We start from the raw sequence: 15,796 nt of genomic DNA, 5'->3' as shown, positions 1-15,796 counted from the left end.
ATGTTAGTAGAATATTCATCGTCGTCACCGTGGAAACGCAATGTTTAATGTGGAGTTTGTGCCTGTAAACGTCGTCAGCGTGTCTGACTTCCTGTGTGTGGAAGGTAACGTTGCTGCGGAGGTCAAAGGTCACAGGTCCTTCACTGACCTCCAGGTAAGACACAAGCAGATGAGACAATCAACACGGACAGTAGAAAATCTAAATCAAGTCCAAAAAAGAAAAAACATCACATGTTCACATTGTACACGCGCGTGCACGCGCACGCACGCGTGCACGCGCACGCACACACACACACACACACACACACACACACACACACACACACACACACACACACACACCTGAATGCATAAATCGTCTATGCATTATGAGGTCTTGCACCTTGTTGGGGGTCTAATGTGGCCCCCTTGTCTGGGTGCCTTGCAAATTTACATATTAGCCAATAGGCTTTGAGCACCCTCAGATAAGCCCCACCCACCTGGCGGTGGCCTTGTTGAATCCCCTCTGACCCCTGTAGACCTGGTTACCTGAGAAGATTTATATCCGAGCCAACCAGAACGCTGCGGTCGAGCCGCCTTCGGCCAATCAGATCTCTGCACGCCGGACGTCTCCGCCTCGCGCTTCCTGAAAAGTGATGTCGTCAGTCGAAACCGCCGAAGAAGAAGGAGGGGAGGGAACCCGAACACTGTCCATCCTGTCCCCCTGACCTCACTTCCTGTTTCCTGTCTGGTGTTTGGATGCGACCCGTTGGATCCGAAGGTTTGCTGTATGAAGAGAACGCCGTCGAGTCGGTAACAGTCGTCGCGTTCCTACGAGGGTTCTGCAGCACTGTAGTAAAAAAAACATCCCGACGCCGGGCTGATGGTAGGTGGTTGCTAGGTGGTTGCTCGGTGGTTGCTAGGGGACACAGCCGCTAAGTTGCCGGTAGATCCCTCCAGATCCAGAGGAAAAATGGTAAAAAGGTAATGAAAGTCGTCGCTGAGGTACCTGGAGACACGACAGCATTCACTGAGTCGGACCTGAACGCCGTCACGCCGGTTTCCTATTGGTCTGTGTGTCTCACACACACACACACACACACACACACACACACACACACACACACACACACACACACACACACACACACACACACACACACACACACACACACACACACACACGTTTGGTTCAAAACAACAAAAGACACAAATGAGTCTGAGAGGAAACGAGTGCTGGTAAGAATCAAAGAAAGAGTCCGGAGAGGTCGAGTAGCAGCTGCTTCCACGCCGGCGTCCTGGTCCAGGTCCAAAATCCACTGAGAGGAGATGGTGTGTGTGTGTGTGTGTGTGTGTGTGTGCGCATGTCGGTCGTTGTCACAGGAAGTTGAACTGAGCTTCGCCAGTAACATCAGGCCTCCACAACAAGTCTTGGTCCTGTTCTCCTCATATACTGGACTCTTTGGGTGGTAGGTCCACGTTGGTCACCATGGTGACGGGAGGGAGCGAGGACACCAGCAGGCCATGGTGGTCGGAGGTAGGCGGGGTGATGGAGGTGATCAGCCGGCGGACCTGGGAGATCCGCTCCTCCACGCAGCCGGCCGACAGCCGGGCCTCGGCGTCGTGGTCCCAGCACTCCTCTGCCGTCTCACAGATCTGAGCCAGACCCTGCACACGGACAGGAAGTGGTTACATTGGGAGTCTGAACAACAGGAACTCAAGAACTTGATCTGGATCGAGTGTTAGATATGACTATGGAGACTGTTACAAAGAGGGGCGGTCCACGGAGCCAACAGGGCTAACCCTTACACTTAGGGCTGGCTCAGGTCGGCCCTGGACCGGCTCTTAGTCTCGCTGCTGTGGGCCCAGACCTCCACGGTGATGTCACGAAGCTGCGCTTCGGCCCGAACAGGAAGGCAATATGATAACATAACAAAATAAAAGCATGAGCTAAGTAGGCTTCAAAATAAAAGCACTTTAAACCTACAAATCTTTAGGAGAAGTAGTTTTTCAAAATAAAAGCGCGTAGAAGGACACAAGCAGGAAGTCTGAATGAACACTCTGAAGACTCACGTTGTGTTTGAGCCACAAGTCTTTGAGGGACGGTCTCATCTTCTTGTGAACCACGACGTCCTGCAGGTCCTCCAGAGACGGATGCTGACCCACTTCCTCCTCGAACGGCAGCATGTACTCGTCCACCGGGCCTGCAAGCGGACCGCCCCAACACCAACAACACGTTAATATGTATATAGAACCAGTAGAGGTACTTTCTGGTCCAGGATCAGTGATCCAGGATCAGGACACACAGCCACTTGGCTCCGCCTACACTCATTAAATATGCGTAAACAGACAGGTGTGCGTTACCGTCGATGGCCTTGCAGCGGGACACCAGCTCCCAGAGCACCAGGCCGACGGCGTACATGTCGATACGCAGGAAGGCGTCTCGCTGGAAGTTGATGGCGCCTTCTAGAACCTCAGGTGCCATGTAGCGGCGGGTCCCCACCTGCAAACACACACACACATGAAGCCGTGGTCTGGGTCACAGACACACACCTGCCCCCCCAAGCCCGGCAGCCCACCTGGCCGTGCGTCTCCCCCGGTGGTTCCCCTGGCTCAAAGCGGACCGCGAGGCCGAAGTCACCGATGATGGCGGTGAGATCCGAACGCAGCATGATGTTCTTGCTCTTAAAGTCCCTGAGAGACACAGAGAGACCAAAACGTCAGAGAGACCAGGACCAGGACCAGAAAGACCAGGACTGGATCAATACAGTCATGAATTAGAAGTTTATAAATATATAAATATTCTCTTTTCTAAATGTCTCCATCTGGTGGTGAAACACCGGCATCACTAAAAGTGATTTGTGTGGTTGTGTGGTTGTGTGGCGGCGGTGTTACCGGTGGGCGATGGCCGGTTTAGGCCCCTCCCCCTTCAGGCGGGGGACGTCCTCGTGGAGGTACGCCAGACCGCACGCCATGGACTCGGCGATGTGACACAGCTCAGACCAGCTGACGATGTTCCCCTTCAGGAAGTCGGCCAGGGAGCCCTGCAGGAACAGGTCTACATCAGGACCGCATCCAGTCCTGGAACTGGATCCTGACGATCCGACTTCATCACCAGAAAACTTTTACCAATATCCGCCTCCCAATCCTCTCCTCCGCCTCCCCACTCCCCCTCCTCCTCTCCCCCCTCCCTCCTCTCCCCCCTCCTCCCCTCCCTCCTCCCCCTCACGCCTCCCCACTCCCACTCCTCTCTCCCCCTCCCTCCTCTCCCCCCTCCTCCCATCCTCCCTCCTCCTCTCCTCCCCCTCACCCCTCCCCACTCCTCTCCCCACTCCTCTCTCCCCCTCCCTCCTCTCCCCCCTCCTCCCATCCTCCCTCCCTCCCTCCTCCTCTCCTCCCATCCTCCCTCCCTCCCCTCCCCTTCCCTTCCCTCCCTCCCTCCCTCCTCCTCTGCCTCCCTCCTCCCCCTCACGCCTCCCCAATCCCACTCCTCTCTCCCCCTCCCTCCTCTCCCCCCTCCTCCCATCCTCCCTCCTCCCCCTCACGCCTCCCCACTCCCCCTCCTCCTCTCCTCTCCCCACTCCTCTCTCCCCACTCCTCTCTCCCCTCCTCCCATCCTCCCTCCCTCCCCCCTCCTCCCATCCTCCCTCCCTCCTCCTCTCCCCCCTCTTCCCCTCCATCCATCCTCCTCTCCTCACCCTCCCTCCTCCCCCTCACCCCTCCCCCTCCTCCTCTCCCCACTCCTCTCCTCCCTCCCCCTCCTCTCCACCCTCCTCCCTCCCCCTCCTCTCCACCCTCCTCCCTCCTCCCCCTCACTCCCTCCTCCTCTCCCTCCTCCTCTCCTCACCCTCTCGTGGAACTCCGTGATGATCCAGAGTTCGGCCTCCAGCTGATTCCCTCGTTTCTCTGCAGCGACGAACCTCAAGATGTTTTCATGTTTCATTCCTGGAGTGACGAAGATGTCGGTCTCAGTCTCCCACGACTCCTTGTTCTGGGGGGGGGGGGGGGGGGGGGGGAGCAGATGTGAGCAAGTTTCCAGACATCAAACAGCAGCTGTGATCCAGCAGAGACCAGAATCTGAACCTGGATGGGGAAGATCTTGACGGCGACGTGCTGGTTCAGGATCTGGCCCTTCCAGACGCAGCCGAAGCGTCCTCGGGCCCTCACCTCCAGCAGCTGGACCGGCTTCAGACCCAGCAGGGGGGAGGCCGGAGCAGGACCAGGATCCTGCAGGATCACAGGTGAAACACAGGAGGTCTCTTTAGACCACATCAGGACCCAAACATGCCCCCTTAGCTTTCATCTAGATACTTTCTTATGCTGACTTCGTAACCGTAACGTCCCACAATGCACTGCTGCTGCTGCTGAGGATTATTCTTTATCAGCTTTAAGTTGGTTTCTGTTACACAGCTGCAGTTCCTCACAGCGCCACCAGAGGGACCCGTCACCCCACATGTGAGTTCCTCCATGTCTCTGTAGGGGTGTGTGTGTGTGTGTGTGTGTGTACCTCGGACAGGTCCACGTGTCCGTAGGGGTGTGTGTGCGTGTGTGTGTGTGTGTGTGTGTGTGTACCTCGGACAGGTCCACGTGTCCGTAGGGGGGTTTGCGGTGCCGGTACATCCAGACGGCGGTCAGCAGGACGAGGGTCAGCGCAGCGACGGGCAGCAGACAGTAGACCATCACGTTGAGCACGCCGGCGCTGGGGGGCGGGGCTTTGATCACTGACAGGAAACACATCCCACACACACACGAGGACCAGTTAACACGGAACCAGGATCCAGGGGACCTAAGGTGAAGGGGGTCAGGACTCACGGGGTCCGGTGGCGTCTGGCAGGTGGGTGAAGCGCTCGTTACAGAAGTTTCCTTCACAGCAGCAGAAGAAGACCTGAGGACTCTCTTCGGTGGCCACGCAGTCCTGCCTGGGGGGACAGGGGGGTCAGGGTCAGGACCAAACCATGTTCAGTCAGTGATCATCTAACCTGGAGTCCACATCAGACCTGGACCAACCATCGTCACCGAAGACCACGTAATTCTGCTCCTCCAGCAGAGCAAAGCCTTCTGGGATACCAAGTCTGTCCTCTTAGAACCCAGACCAGGACCTCTTATGAACCCAGACCACAAGGTTGTCAGTTCAAAGCCTGGGGCCTTCAACTAACTGATACTAGTACTACTACCAGTACCAGCAGTACTACTACCAGTAGGAGCAGTACTACCTGGACCCTGTGCAGGTCTACTATGTGGAGCGGCTCTCATTGATGGAGTCTAAACCTCCGTCTGACAGCAGACCAGTCAATCATCACTATTAGTATATGAAGTATAAGTATGAGTGTATGTGAGGTATATGAAGTACATGTATACGGAGTACATGCAGTAAAGGGGAGTACCGGTCGTAGCAGTTGAAGTCGTCCAGCCAGCAGCCCTTCTTCACCAGCTCGATGGAACCCGAGCTGTTCCTCCAGGACGCGTAGCAGTGAGACCGTTTGCCTGTCTCACCCTCGCAGTGCTCCACTCCGCTCTGATTGGTCCGTTCCATCTCGTAGTTCACGTTGTAGTAGAGACACTCTGTGGTGTCCACGTCCTCCGCCAGGCTCCGCCCTGCAGCACACACACGCCACCAGGTGATCAGCCCAGACCTGACCTTATTAATTATTAATAATATTACTATCATTAATATTATCATTATATTATTATATTATTATTATTGTTATAATTATTATTATATCAACATGTTTCTGATTCATTAAACCATTTTAACCTCACAGATTAAAAGTAAAGAGATAATTAACCACAATAAGAAAAACGAAGCGGAATAAAGACATAAAAGGAAGCAAGTATAACATGAAAGTACAAGTATCTCAGACGTGTACTTGTACTTGTTAAATGTACTGTAGAAAGTTGAAGCGTGAAGAGGAACAGGAAGAGACGCTGCATTTGGCAGCTTCACCGTGACAGATGTTACAGCCAATCTGTGCATTAATGGTCGCTAGGCAACCGGAAATGTGGGAGTACTCACTGCCCCCCCCCCCCCCCCCCCACACACACACACACACACACACTGACAACACACACACTGACAACACACACACTGACAACACACACACACACACACACACAGACAACACACACACAAATGACACATTTCCACCAGGATCCTCCAGAACCAGGAAGACCACAGCCAGTAAACGGCCCTGGATCAGTAATACTACCACTGTACACTAATTGTACTGCAGTAATACTACCACTGTACACTCACTGTACTGCAGTAGTACTACCACTGTACACTCACTGTACTGCAGTAATACTACCACTGTACACTCACTGTACTGCAGTAGTACTCAGCAGCAGTACCTCGTCTGAACCCTCATCAGTATTCTGGAGGTCGACTGCGGTCGCCATGGTGATCTGTGAGCTAATGGGCCAGGCAGCTGTCAGTGTGTGTGTGTGTGTGTGTGTGTGTGTGTGTCACTTGACATTTAGTCCAACTTCTTTTTCAATTAAAAGTTGAGCAGCGAGTTACAGAAAGTTCACACACACACACACACACACACACACACACACACACACACACACACACACACACACACACACACACACACACACACACACACACACACACACACACACACACACACACACTGAGTGGAGCTTGAACGCATCACAATGGAACTGAATGCAAAGTTAGCGTTAGCCGTAAGCGTTGTGATTTAGCCAACAGGAGTGTGCTGCTAACTGCTAATGTTAGCTAGCTGGAGAACTAGTCTGCACATGCTCAGTAGCGAGCGGGCAGTGAGACCGGCGCCGGGACTCGTGGACTCGCTGACACTGGATTACACCGCTTCTACAGCAGGTCCAGAGGACCGTGACCTTGCACCGCCACACCAGCGTTACCACGGCAACCACGCATTTTCACACGGCCTGCTGAGAACGAGAGACAGCTGGAGGCTCGCTGTGAAAAGATGCAGAACATAATCACATCACACACATTAACATGTCTATAGTGTCTGACCTCTGACCTCCCGATGACATGGATGCTCAGTGTGTGTGTGTGTGTCTGTGTGTGTGAGAGAGAGAGAAACCTTATCATGCAAAATGACCACATGCACATTATTAAGAGCCTTTGTGAGCTCCAGACACGAGGGTCGGGGGTCACACACACACACACACACACACACACACACACACACACACACACACACACACACACACACACACACACACACACACACACACACACGGTCTGGTCTGCCAGATGCCTGTGTGTGTGTGCCTTTGTGACGCTCACATGAAGGAGGATAAATAAACGTTATGACCACGAGTGACAACGTCGCTGATCAGAATATTAACGAGTTTAATCTCAACGGTGCTGCTTTCAGGCTCCACTAGGATTTCAGACTATTTAAACTAATAATAAATCAATGTGCTCATTTTTTATTATTACTATTATTTGTATTATTATTATTACTATTATTATACTTTAACAGGAACTTAAATGTCACTATTTCATCAATATCAGAAAAACTCCCAGAAAGACGTTAGAAAGCTGTAGGAGGACAGGAAGTAGACAGACAGGAAGTAGACAGACAGGAAGTAGATAGACACGAAGTAGATAGACAGGAAGTCAATGGACAAGAAGTAGACAGACAGAAGAGGCGCGTTTCGAATCATGCATGCGCATGCATTTGCCTCGCAAAACAAGGCATTCTGGGAAAAAAACGTCACAAATGCTGGTGATAACTTCCCTTTGCGACTTGTCACATGACTTGGCCTCGGCTCGAATTCATCAGCGACGAAGAAAGCCAGCGTCACTGAGCAGGCCATATTCTTTGTGCAATCCGTGAAGTTTCCCCTGGCTCGATAGTTTTTGTTATGTATATAATTATTAATAAAGTAAAAAAAAAAAACTCCGTGAAGTGCACCTGTGTCCGACTTGACGTGGTGGGAACTTGGCGTGTTTAGTTCCGGCGGATCCTCTCAAGTCTTGTGCATGCATCGGCGCAAATGCATGCGATCCGAAACGCAGCCCATGAAATGAGGAAGTTGGGCCGTAGCGACCAGCCGTCACTTCCTCCCATGCTGCCGGACAGGAAGTGATGTCATGACTCCGTCGTGAATTCGTCAAAGTTGAACAGATTTATTTAGTTTGAGGCCGTTTAGACTCTCAGCCAAGACCTGGACGCGGTCCAGCTGGATCCCGAACCGGGCTTCCCCTCGCCACACACACACACCCAGCCTCTATTTATAGCCACAATGCTGCTGAATGATTCTCTGTGAAAACGATAAGAGGGGGAGGAAGAGAGCTGCTCTCTGCACGCACGCACGCACGCACACACACACACACACACACACACACACACACACACACACACACACACACACACACACACACACACACACACACACACACACAGTATGAGTGCCATCCATCACGGCTCTCCGTCTTGACGGCTCTCAGACCGGCAGACTTCGTCCTCGTTGTCGTAGAGACAAACAAAGACAAAGACGGCAAGCACGCCGTCCACCATCTTGGTTTAGCATGTTAGCATGCTAACGTCAGCGGAGGATCAGTAAACACAGCTGAGGCCGATTGAACGTGTTGACCTTATGAAAAGGATCAATAAAGTTTTTACAATGAAAGCTGTGGTCATGTTACACTCTGGACCCCCTAAAAACGGTCTTGGCGACCTCGTCGAGTCCTCCGTATGTTTGGGTGCTCATGCTTTTTGCAGATCACTCGTTAAACCAGCGGCCATCTGTTAGCTTGTTCCCATGGGAACGGTCAACACATTCTGCTCATTGTAGTGGAATCTGTCTGTATATTTAAAACGGCTGCAGCTCCTTGAGTCCAGCAGCTGCCGGGTCCCGTCTAAGACCCGTAGGACCCGTCTCAGACCCGTCTAAGACCGGTAGGACCCATCTCAGATCCGTAGGACCCGTCTTAGACCCATAGGACCCGCAGGAGAAACCATGCTGATAAAGAGACAACTGATTTCTCTCGAGAAAGAACCCCTAAAAGACTGCTCAGAGTGACCCCAAAGCCCAGGAAATAACATTTGAGTACATTTAAGAATTAAGGCGATCCCCTTGGACCCATCAAGGACACTCTGAAGGCTGTAAATGAGGACCACAACCTTTAAGAGCCACTGACAAGCCCTCTTGAATACTGTAACCCCATCAAGAACCCCTGGAACACCCTGTAAACGTCAACCCAGACAAAGACAAGACATTAAAGTGGCTTTGCCCCACCAAACAACCCTGGATTCCAGTCTAAGACCCACCCTGTTTGTGCCAGAACCCTTGAAAAACCCTCAATCACCTTTGAATGAACCTAACCTTAGAATTCCTTAAAAAAAACCCTGAAGGACGAAGACCCTGACAGTGTGATCCCCCAAATAGCCTTGGAATCACTTTAAAACCCAGAAGGACTAAGGTACTGAGTGAGTCCCCCCATCAAACCTCAGAGCACTGGAACTCCTCAAGAAACACCCAAAATTAGGCAGAAGTCCACTAAAGGACCAATTAGGCACTCCCCCACACCCTCTTCCAATACCCATTCAAGGGTTTTCCTTGAATCCTTTCAAGGACTCCTTGAATCCCGTCAATGAAACCTTGAAACCCCCTCAATGTCCCCTTAAGGACCTGGTCTTGTCTCACTGATAGAGGAATGTTACTGTAGACCTCAAAGAGTCTGGAAAAAACATGTGTGAGCGTGCACGAGTCCGAGTGTGCACGAGTCTGAGCGTGCACAAGTCTGAGCGTGCACAAATCTGAGCGTGCACGAATCCGAGCGTGCACGAGTCCGAGCGTGCACGAGTCTGAGTGTGCATGAGTCTGAGCGTGCACGAATCCGAGCGTGCACGAGTCTGAGCGTGCACGAGTCCGAGCGTGCACGAGTCTGAGTGTGCATGAGTCTGAGCGTGCACGAATCCGAGCGTGCACAAGTCTGAGCGTGCACGAGTCCGAGCGTGCACGAGTCTGAGCGTGCACGAGTCTGAGCGTGCTCGTTTTAACAGCTGATAACAGGAGTCCAGACAGTATCAGGAGAGAGGGAGAGAGAGAGAGTGAGAGAGGGGGAGAGGGAGAGGGAGCCTGTTGTTGTTGTCGAGACAACATCTGCCCCAAGACCAGACCGGGCCCCCCAAGACCAGACCGGGCCCCCCAGCCCGGACAAATGGCAGCAGAGAGAGTGATTCCACCGGTCCTCGAGGGAGACGGGGGGGGGGGGGGGGGGTCCTGGGAGCTGTCAGTTTGTCAATGAAAGAGAGCCCCCCCCCCCCCCCCCCCCATCTGTCACAGCAAGGCACCAACACAATGCAGACCGACACTCTGCCATTTACTGCTTGCTCCACCACGACCAGCACGCTGCCCTCTGATTGGACGGTTTGAAACACAGTGCTGGGATGTTGTTCTGTGTAAAAACAACCAGCGAGTCAGATCATCTTCTTCTCTGGTCTTATTGTCTGACACTCCTCAAGATTCACAACATAATCAATAGAAATTTACTTTAGATGTGTTCATCAATAAACGGAGCCTTAAAGAACCAGATTCTGCTGGTTCCCCCAGAAGCCCCTTCAGCTCAGATCCAAGACCAGGGGGGCCCTGGAAGCTAACGCCAACACCAGGACCAGGCAGATCAATACCGGATCCATACAGGATGAATATAGGATCCAAATAGGATCCATATAGGATCCCCTGCCTGCTGATTAGAACACATATTGATCCGTGACAAAGTACAACTTGTCACATGATGAAACAGGATCAGCACGACCAGGGTGTGTGTGTGTGTGTGTGTGTGTGTGTGTGTGTGTGTGTGTGTGTGTGTGCGTGTGCGTTTATACAGTCAGAACAAAAAGAGACTGTTTATCTGCTGCTGGTGAAGACAAGCGCTTCTTCTGCTCAGCTTCACTTCCTAATCAATACACACACACACACACACAGGTTTTGAAGCCTCCTGTTCGGGATTTTGTCCGTCGCCATCTTGGTTTCTTTGCAACTACTAGAAGGAAGTGACCATATTTGGACTGTGGAGGAGCGGAACGGGTGGATCTGATGAACACAAGCGGCAGGCCCGCACCCTTACTGGATCTGGATCCATGTGGATTCTGGTGTGAAGCTGCTAACAAAGTTAGCTTCTATAATTCCATGTCAACTTTACAGCTACGTGTTAAAGTCATCTTAGTAGCTAACTAGCATTGGTAGCTACCTATCAATCAGCAGGTAAGCCCCACCCCCTAAGGCATCCCCTGCTTTCTGGTCTGGTGGACTCTAAATGGACCATAATGTACTAAATGAACATCATGCTGGATTGAAGAAGACTTGAAACTAGAGATTGAGACCATAAACTCATGTTTACAATGTTTACTGAGATAATACATCAAGAGAGAAGTAGGACCATTTTCTCATAGACTTCTATACAACCAGAGAGGAGTCGCCCCCTGGTGGCCAGCAGAGAGAAGTAGGACCATTTTCTCATAGACTTCTATACAACCAGAGAGGAGTCGCCCCCTGGTGGCCAGCAGAGAGAAGTAGGACCATTTTCTCATAGACTTCTATACAAGCAGAGAGGAGTCGCCCCCTGGTGGCCAGCAGAGAGAAGTAGGACCATTTTCTCATAGACTTCTATACAACCAGAGAGGAGTCGCCCCCTGGTGGCCAGCAGAGAGAATGCAGCTTTAAGGGGAAATACATGGAATTATGAAAGCAAACAGCTGAACAAGAGGAATCACACATATAAACAGCTGGTGATGACGACATGTGTATGTGAGACAGGGTCACGTGAACTACAGACACATCAACGTCACTGAGGCCGCGGTCGTTAACGTGGACGTCTCCATGGCGACAGGGGGTCACACACCGGACCTGCCGTTACCACAACAACGCCATATGTCGCGTGTAGTATTCCTCCCGGCACGCACGCGCACACGCCTCCTCGCCACTACTACGAGGCCACATGGGCGCGCACAGCGAGCTGCTGCCGCTTCATTCATCCACCCGTAGTAAAAACGCGCGTGGACGCGAACCGAGACGGCGCGCGCAGATTGTTGAGGAGGACGCGGAGAGAGAAACGTGTCCGCTGATCGGCGGGGCGCGAGGCGGTTCCCGCGCTGCTGATCGGGGATCGATCCGCCCGCATGCCTGTGCAGACAATGGAGCTGCAGCCACACACGCGCACATGCATGTGTGTGCGCGGCTGCAGCCACATACACCTGACAGCCAGAAGCAAACGCAGGCTGGACTGAAGTGACTCCTGCAGACCAGATCTCGAAGAGGGGGGGAGAGGAGGGGGAGAGGACGGGGGAGGGTGGTGTCCTCAGATGATCAGGTTCCCGCAGCGAGACTCGATCGGAGCAAAACGAGGACACGTTGAGGGATCCTCAGACCACCTTTCCGCCTCAGACAATAAGCCCAGACCAGGACCCGCTCCAGCTCTAAACCCATATGCTGCCGAGACCTCCATCATGTCTGCGGGGTCCCTCTGCTGTGTTGCTGTTTGCAGGCTGCGGTGTTGCAACCTGCCCCCCCCCCCCCCCCCCCCCCCCGACCCGACCCGACCCGACCCGACCCGACCCGACCCCCCAGAACAAACAGATCTTACCTGCACACAAAGTTCCCAGCAGAAGTGCACAAGTCGGCCAGGAGGGCCACATAGTCCCTCTAGTCGGAGGCGGTCGCCGCTGCGCCGCCGGGTTCGGGTTCCGTCCTGCTGGGTTCGGGTTCCGTCCTGCTGGCCCTCGGGTCCTCCAACATTTAAAAGACCAGTTAAAGAGGGACGCTGCGTAGAATCCACGACCCGCAGGCCCCGGGCCCCGGGACGGCACTGTAGTCCACCGGGCTTTTGTGTGCAGTGTGTGTGTGTGTGTGTGTGTGTGTGTGTGTGTGTGTGTGTGTGTGTGTGTGTGTGTGTGTGTAATAATCCAGTCTCCTCCTCCTAAACGAACCAGACCCGCTCGGCTCTACGGAGAACTTCCCAGCGGATCCGGATCCATGCGGGGCGGACAGCAGCGGCGGCTCCGGGTCCCTGGCGGTCTCGGGTCCCTGACGGTCCCCCCAGCAGCCCCACAAGAGGCGGTGGTCGGTGTGAAATCAGCCCGCAGACCAGCGCTCCTCCGCCCGTCTCTCCTCTCTCTCGGTGCAGCTCGCTCCACCGCCCGTCCTCTCTCTCTGCTCGGGGCTGCTGGGGACACGCAGCCACGATCACGTGTCAAGCTGCACGCAGCGGCCTGACGTCAGCCGCTTCCTGTTTCAAAATAAAACACCTCCAGTTTAAAGTCCACGAGAAAAGATAAGGATGACTGCTGTTAGTAAATATGCTGCTGTGACGTGATGGCAGACAGGTTGACAGACAGGTTGGCAGACAGGTTGACAGACAGGTTGTGTGCTTGTTTGTTGTCTTGTTGTTTGTTGTTTTTGATTGTTTGTTTGTTGTCTACTTTTAAATTAAACCATTCCAGAAAAAGACACTTTGTCAGTTACCATAGTAATGTTGAAATAGTGGCTGATATTTATTCTGTTTAATATGTGAAATATGATTAAAACCATATGTATACACACATACATATACACATATATATGTGTACAGAGTCCAGGGTCAGTCTCGGAGTCCAGGGTCAGTCTCAGAGTCCAGGATCAGTCTCAGAGTCCAGAGTCAGTCTCAGAGTCCAGGGTTAGGTTCAGAGTCCAGGGTCAGTCTCAGAGTCCAGGATCAGTCTCAGAGTCCAGGATCAGTCTCAGAGTCCAGAGTCAGTCTCAGAGTCCAGGGTTAGGTTCAGAGTCCAGGGTCAGTCTCAGAATCCAGGGTTAGGTTCAGGGTCCAGGGTGAGTCTCAGAGTCCAGGGTCAGTCTCAGAATCCAGGATCAGTCTCAGAGTCCAGGGATCAGACTCTAGAGGATCTGTGTTCTCGTTGAGGACGTTTCTCTCTTTCAGCAGATAAAGGTTTCCTATAAAGCAAAGAAAGATGCTCTTATTTTGATAACCCTGACCGGAAGTTTGGTATTTTGTTATGTTGGGCTTGACGGTATTTGGAGCACCCGAGCTGAACTGAGTCCAAAATGGCTCCTAAAGAGAGAGGGAGGGAGAGTTTACTTCATTGTTCTTTGTATCTTATTTTATTATTTACGGTTTAGTTTTATTTCCTTCTTACTTCTACACAAATAAATTCACTTTTATTCCTGAGTCTCTTTGAGTGCTATTTAGCAGCCGACCGCCACAACAGCTCCTGACACTTTGGGCCCCCTGGTCCCGTCCCCTGGTCCCGTCCCCTGGTCCCGTCCCCTTGTCCCGTCCCCATGTCCTGTCCCCATGTCCTGTCCCCATGTCCTGTCCCCTGGTCTCTTCCCCATGTCCTGTCCCCTGGTTCCTTCCCCTGGTCCCATCCCCTGATCCCGTCCCCTGGTCCTGTTCCCATGTCCTGTCCCCTGGTCCCGTCCCCTGGTCCCATCCCCATGTCCTGTCCCCTGATCCCATCCCCATGTCCTGTCTCCTGGTCCCGTCTCCTGGTCCCGTCCCCATGTCCTGTCCCCTGGTCCCGTCCCTTGGTCCTGTCCCCTGGTCCCTGGTTCCGACCCCTGTAGGCCCGCCCACGGTTGAGGTTGTTCAGCATCTGATCAGAATGTCTCCGGTATCTATATGTCCATCTATCATCTGCTGTGGGACGGGTCCAGACCCAGGACCCAGTAGAGGGACTAAATGGAGGACTAAGACCTGGATGAACCGGTAAGTGTTGTTGGTTTCTGGTTGATGAACTGCTGGAAGAAAGAAAGCTGTCAGACCCGAATCCTTCTAATCCATGCAGTGAATGAACCGGCAAACTCGTGGAGGTTCTGGCGGTTCTGGCGGCCGGTCCAGATGGACGTCACCGGTCCGGATGGACGTCACCGGTCCGACTCGGCTTCCTCTCTGCCTTCAGCTGATGTTACATAAGTTAGAGAGAAAATGCAGACATGGACCAGACAGCTGCGTTATTCTTGGCCGGGGATCAAACACACGCATCCATCAACACAGAGACGTGAACATGCCTGAACACCTCACACACGCTCTCACACACACACGCACACTCGTGGATGCTCCACACGTCCTGATTGTTTCACCAGCAGTGGACTCTGCAGTGACATCATTGATCCATCATCGAGCTCACAGTGATGTACACCCACACATTTCACAATAAGAGCACTGCTGAGGAGGCCAAGCGTCTGCAGTACAGCGTGCAGCAGAAACCACCAACGATGAGCGGGATGGAATCATAGAAACAAGAAGCTCAAATCTGAGAACTACAAAATCTGTTCACATGAAGTTTACTTTTACTTGATTCATCTCATTATAGAATCCTGTTCTGTTATTAATTCCAGTGGAGAAAATGTGCTAAATGGCCCTTTAGATGTCCTTCCAGTGGAGAAAATGTGAGAATGTTTGATTCCCTTCCAGTGGAGAAAACATGAGAGTGTGTCCTCTGGGTGGCAGAGGAACGGGAACATCCGTGCCTCATTCAGGTTATCTGATCTTACGTTAAAGGTCATATTGATAACATTTTACATAGACGAATAATTTAAAAAAATAATACATCCACAGAGCTTTTAGAAAGGTGCAGAATCAAAGTATCACTTCTTGTGAAAAACATTTTTTGATTGTGAATTAATATTTAAAAAAAAATGAATGTGTTGTTCTCTGTGTAGATGTGTAACGTGTGGCTGTGGCTTCTAGCGAGGCTTGTGAGCCAATAGAATAACGGCGTTGGTATCACATGGTATCTCTGCGTTGTCAGGGGTTAAGGGTCTTTGGGGTCGCCAGGTAATGTGGAGAAAACGGAAACGGCTGTTTGATGGT

At 52.3% G+C, this 15,796-nt stretch overlaps 1 protein-coding gene across 1 annotated transcript; it reads right to left on the bottom strand.

The window, feature by feature from the left end:
- Positions 1–973: 973 nt before the first annotated feature.
- Positions 974–13,226, bottom strand: LOC311029171 (activin receptor type-2B-like). The gene is made up of 11 exons (XM_084034171.1): positions 12,572–13,226; positions 5,364–5,574; positions 4,792–4,898; positions 4,552–4,700; positions 4,063–4,206; positions 3,827–3,970; positions 2,875–3,023; positions 2,559–2,673; positions 2,344–2,482; positions 2,053–2,183; positions 974–1,647 (listed from the first exon to the last, which is right to left on the bottom strand). The coding sequence occupies exons 1-11, from the start codon at positions 12,621–12,623 to the stop codon at positions 1,426–1,428; spliced, it is 1,563 nt and encodes a 520-aa protein (XP_083890297.1). The 5' UTR covers positions 12,624–13,226; the 3' UTR covers positions 974–1,425.
- Positions 13,227–15,796: the final 2,570 nt, after the last annotated feature.

The sequence above is a fragment of the Eutrigla gurnardus genome, assembly GCF_963514095.1.
Source record: "Eutrigla gurnardus genome assembly, chromosome: 18".
Lineage (NCBI taxonomy): Eukaryota > Metazoa > Chordata > Actinopteri > Perciformes > Triglidae > Eutrigla > Eutrigla gurnardus.
This window is presented reverse-complemented; position numbering and strand designations above follow the sequence as displayed.

Coding starts and splice junctions, on each gene's coding strand:
- LOC311029171 (XM_084034171.1), bottom strand. CDS start 12,623: ATGTGGCCCTCCTGGCCGACTTGTGCACTTCTGCTGGGAACTTTGTGT. Junction 5,575..12,571: donor GCTGGGAACTTTGTGTGCAG/GTAAGATCTGTT, acceptor TGTGTGCTGCAG/GGCGGAGCCTGGCGGAGGAC. Junction 3,024..3,826: donor TCACGGAGTTCCACGAGAGG/GTGAGGAGAGGA, acceptor CTGTTCCTGCAG/GGCTCCCTGGCCGACTTCCT.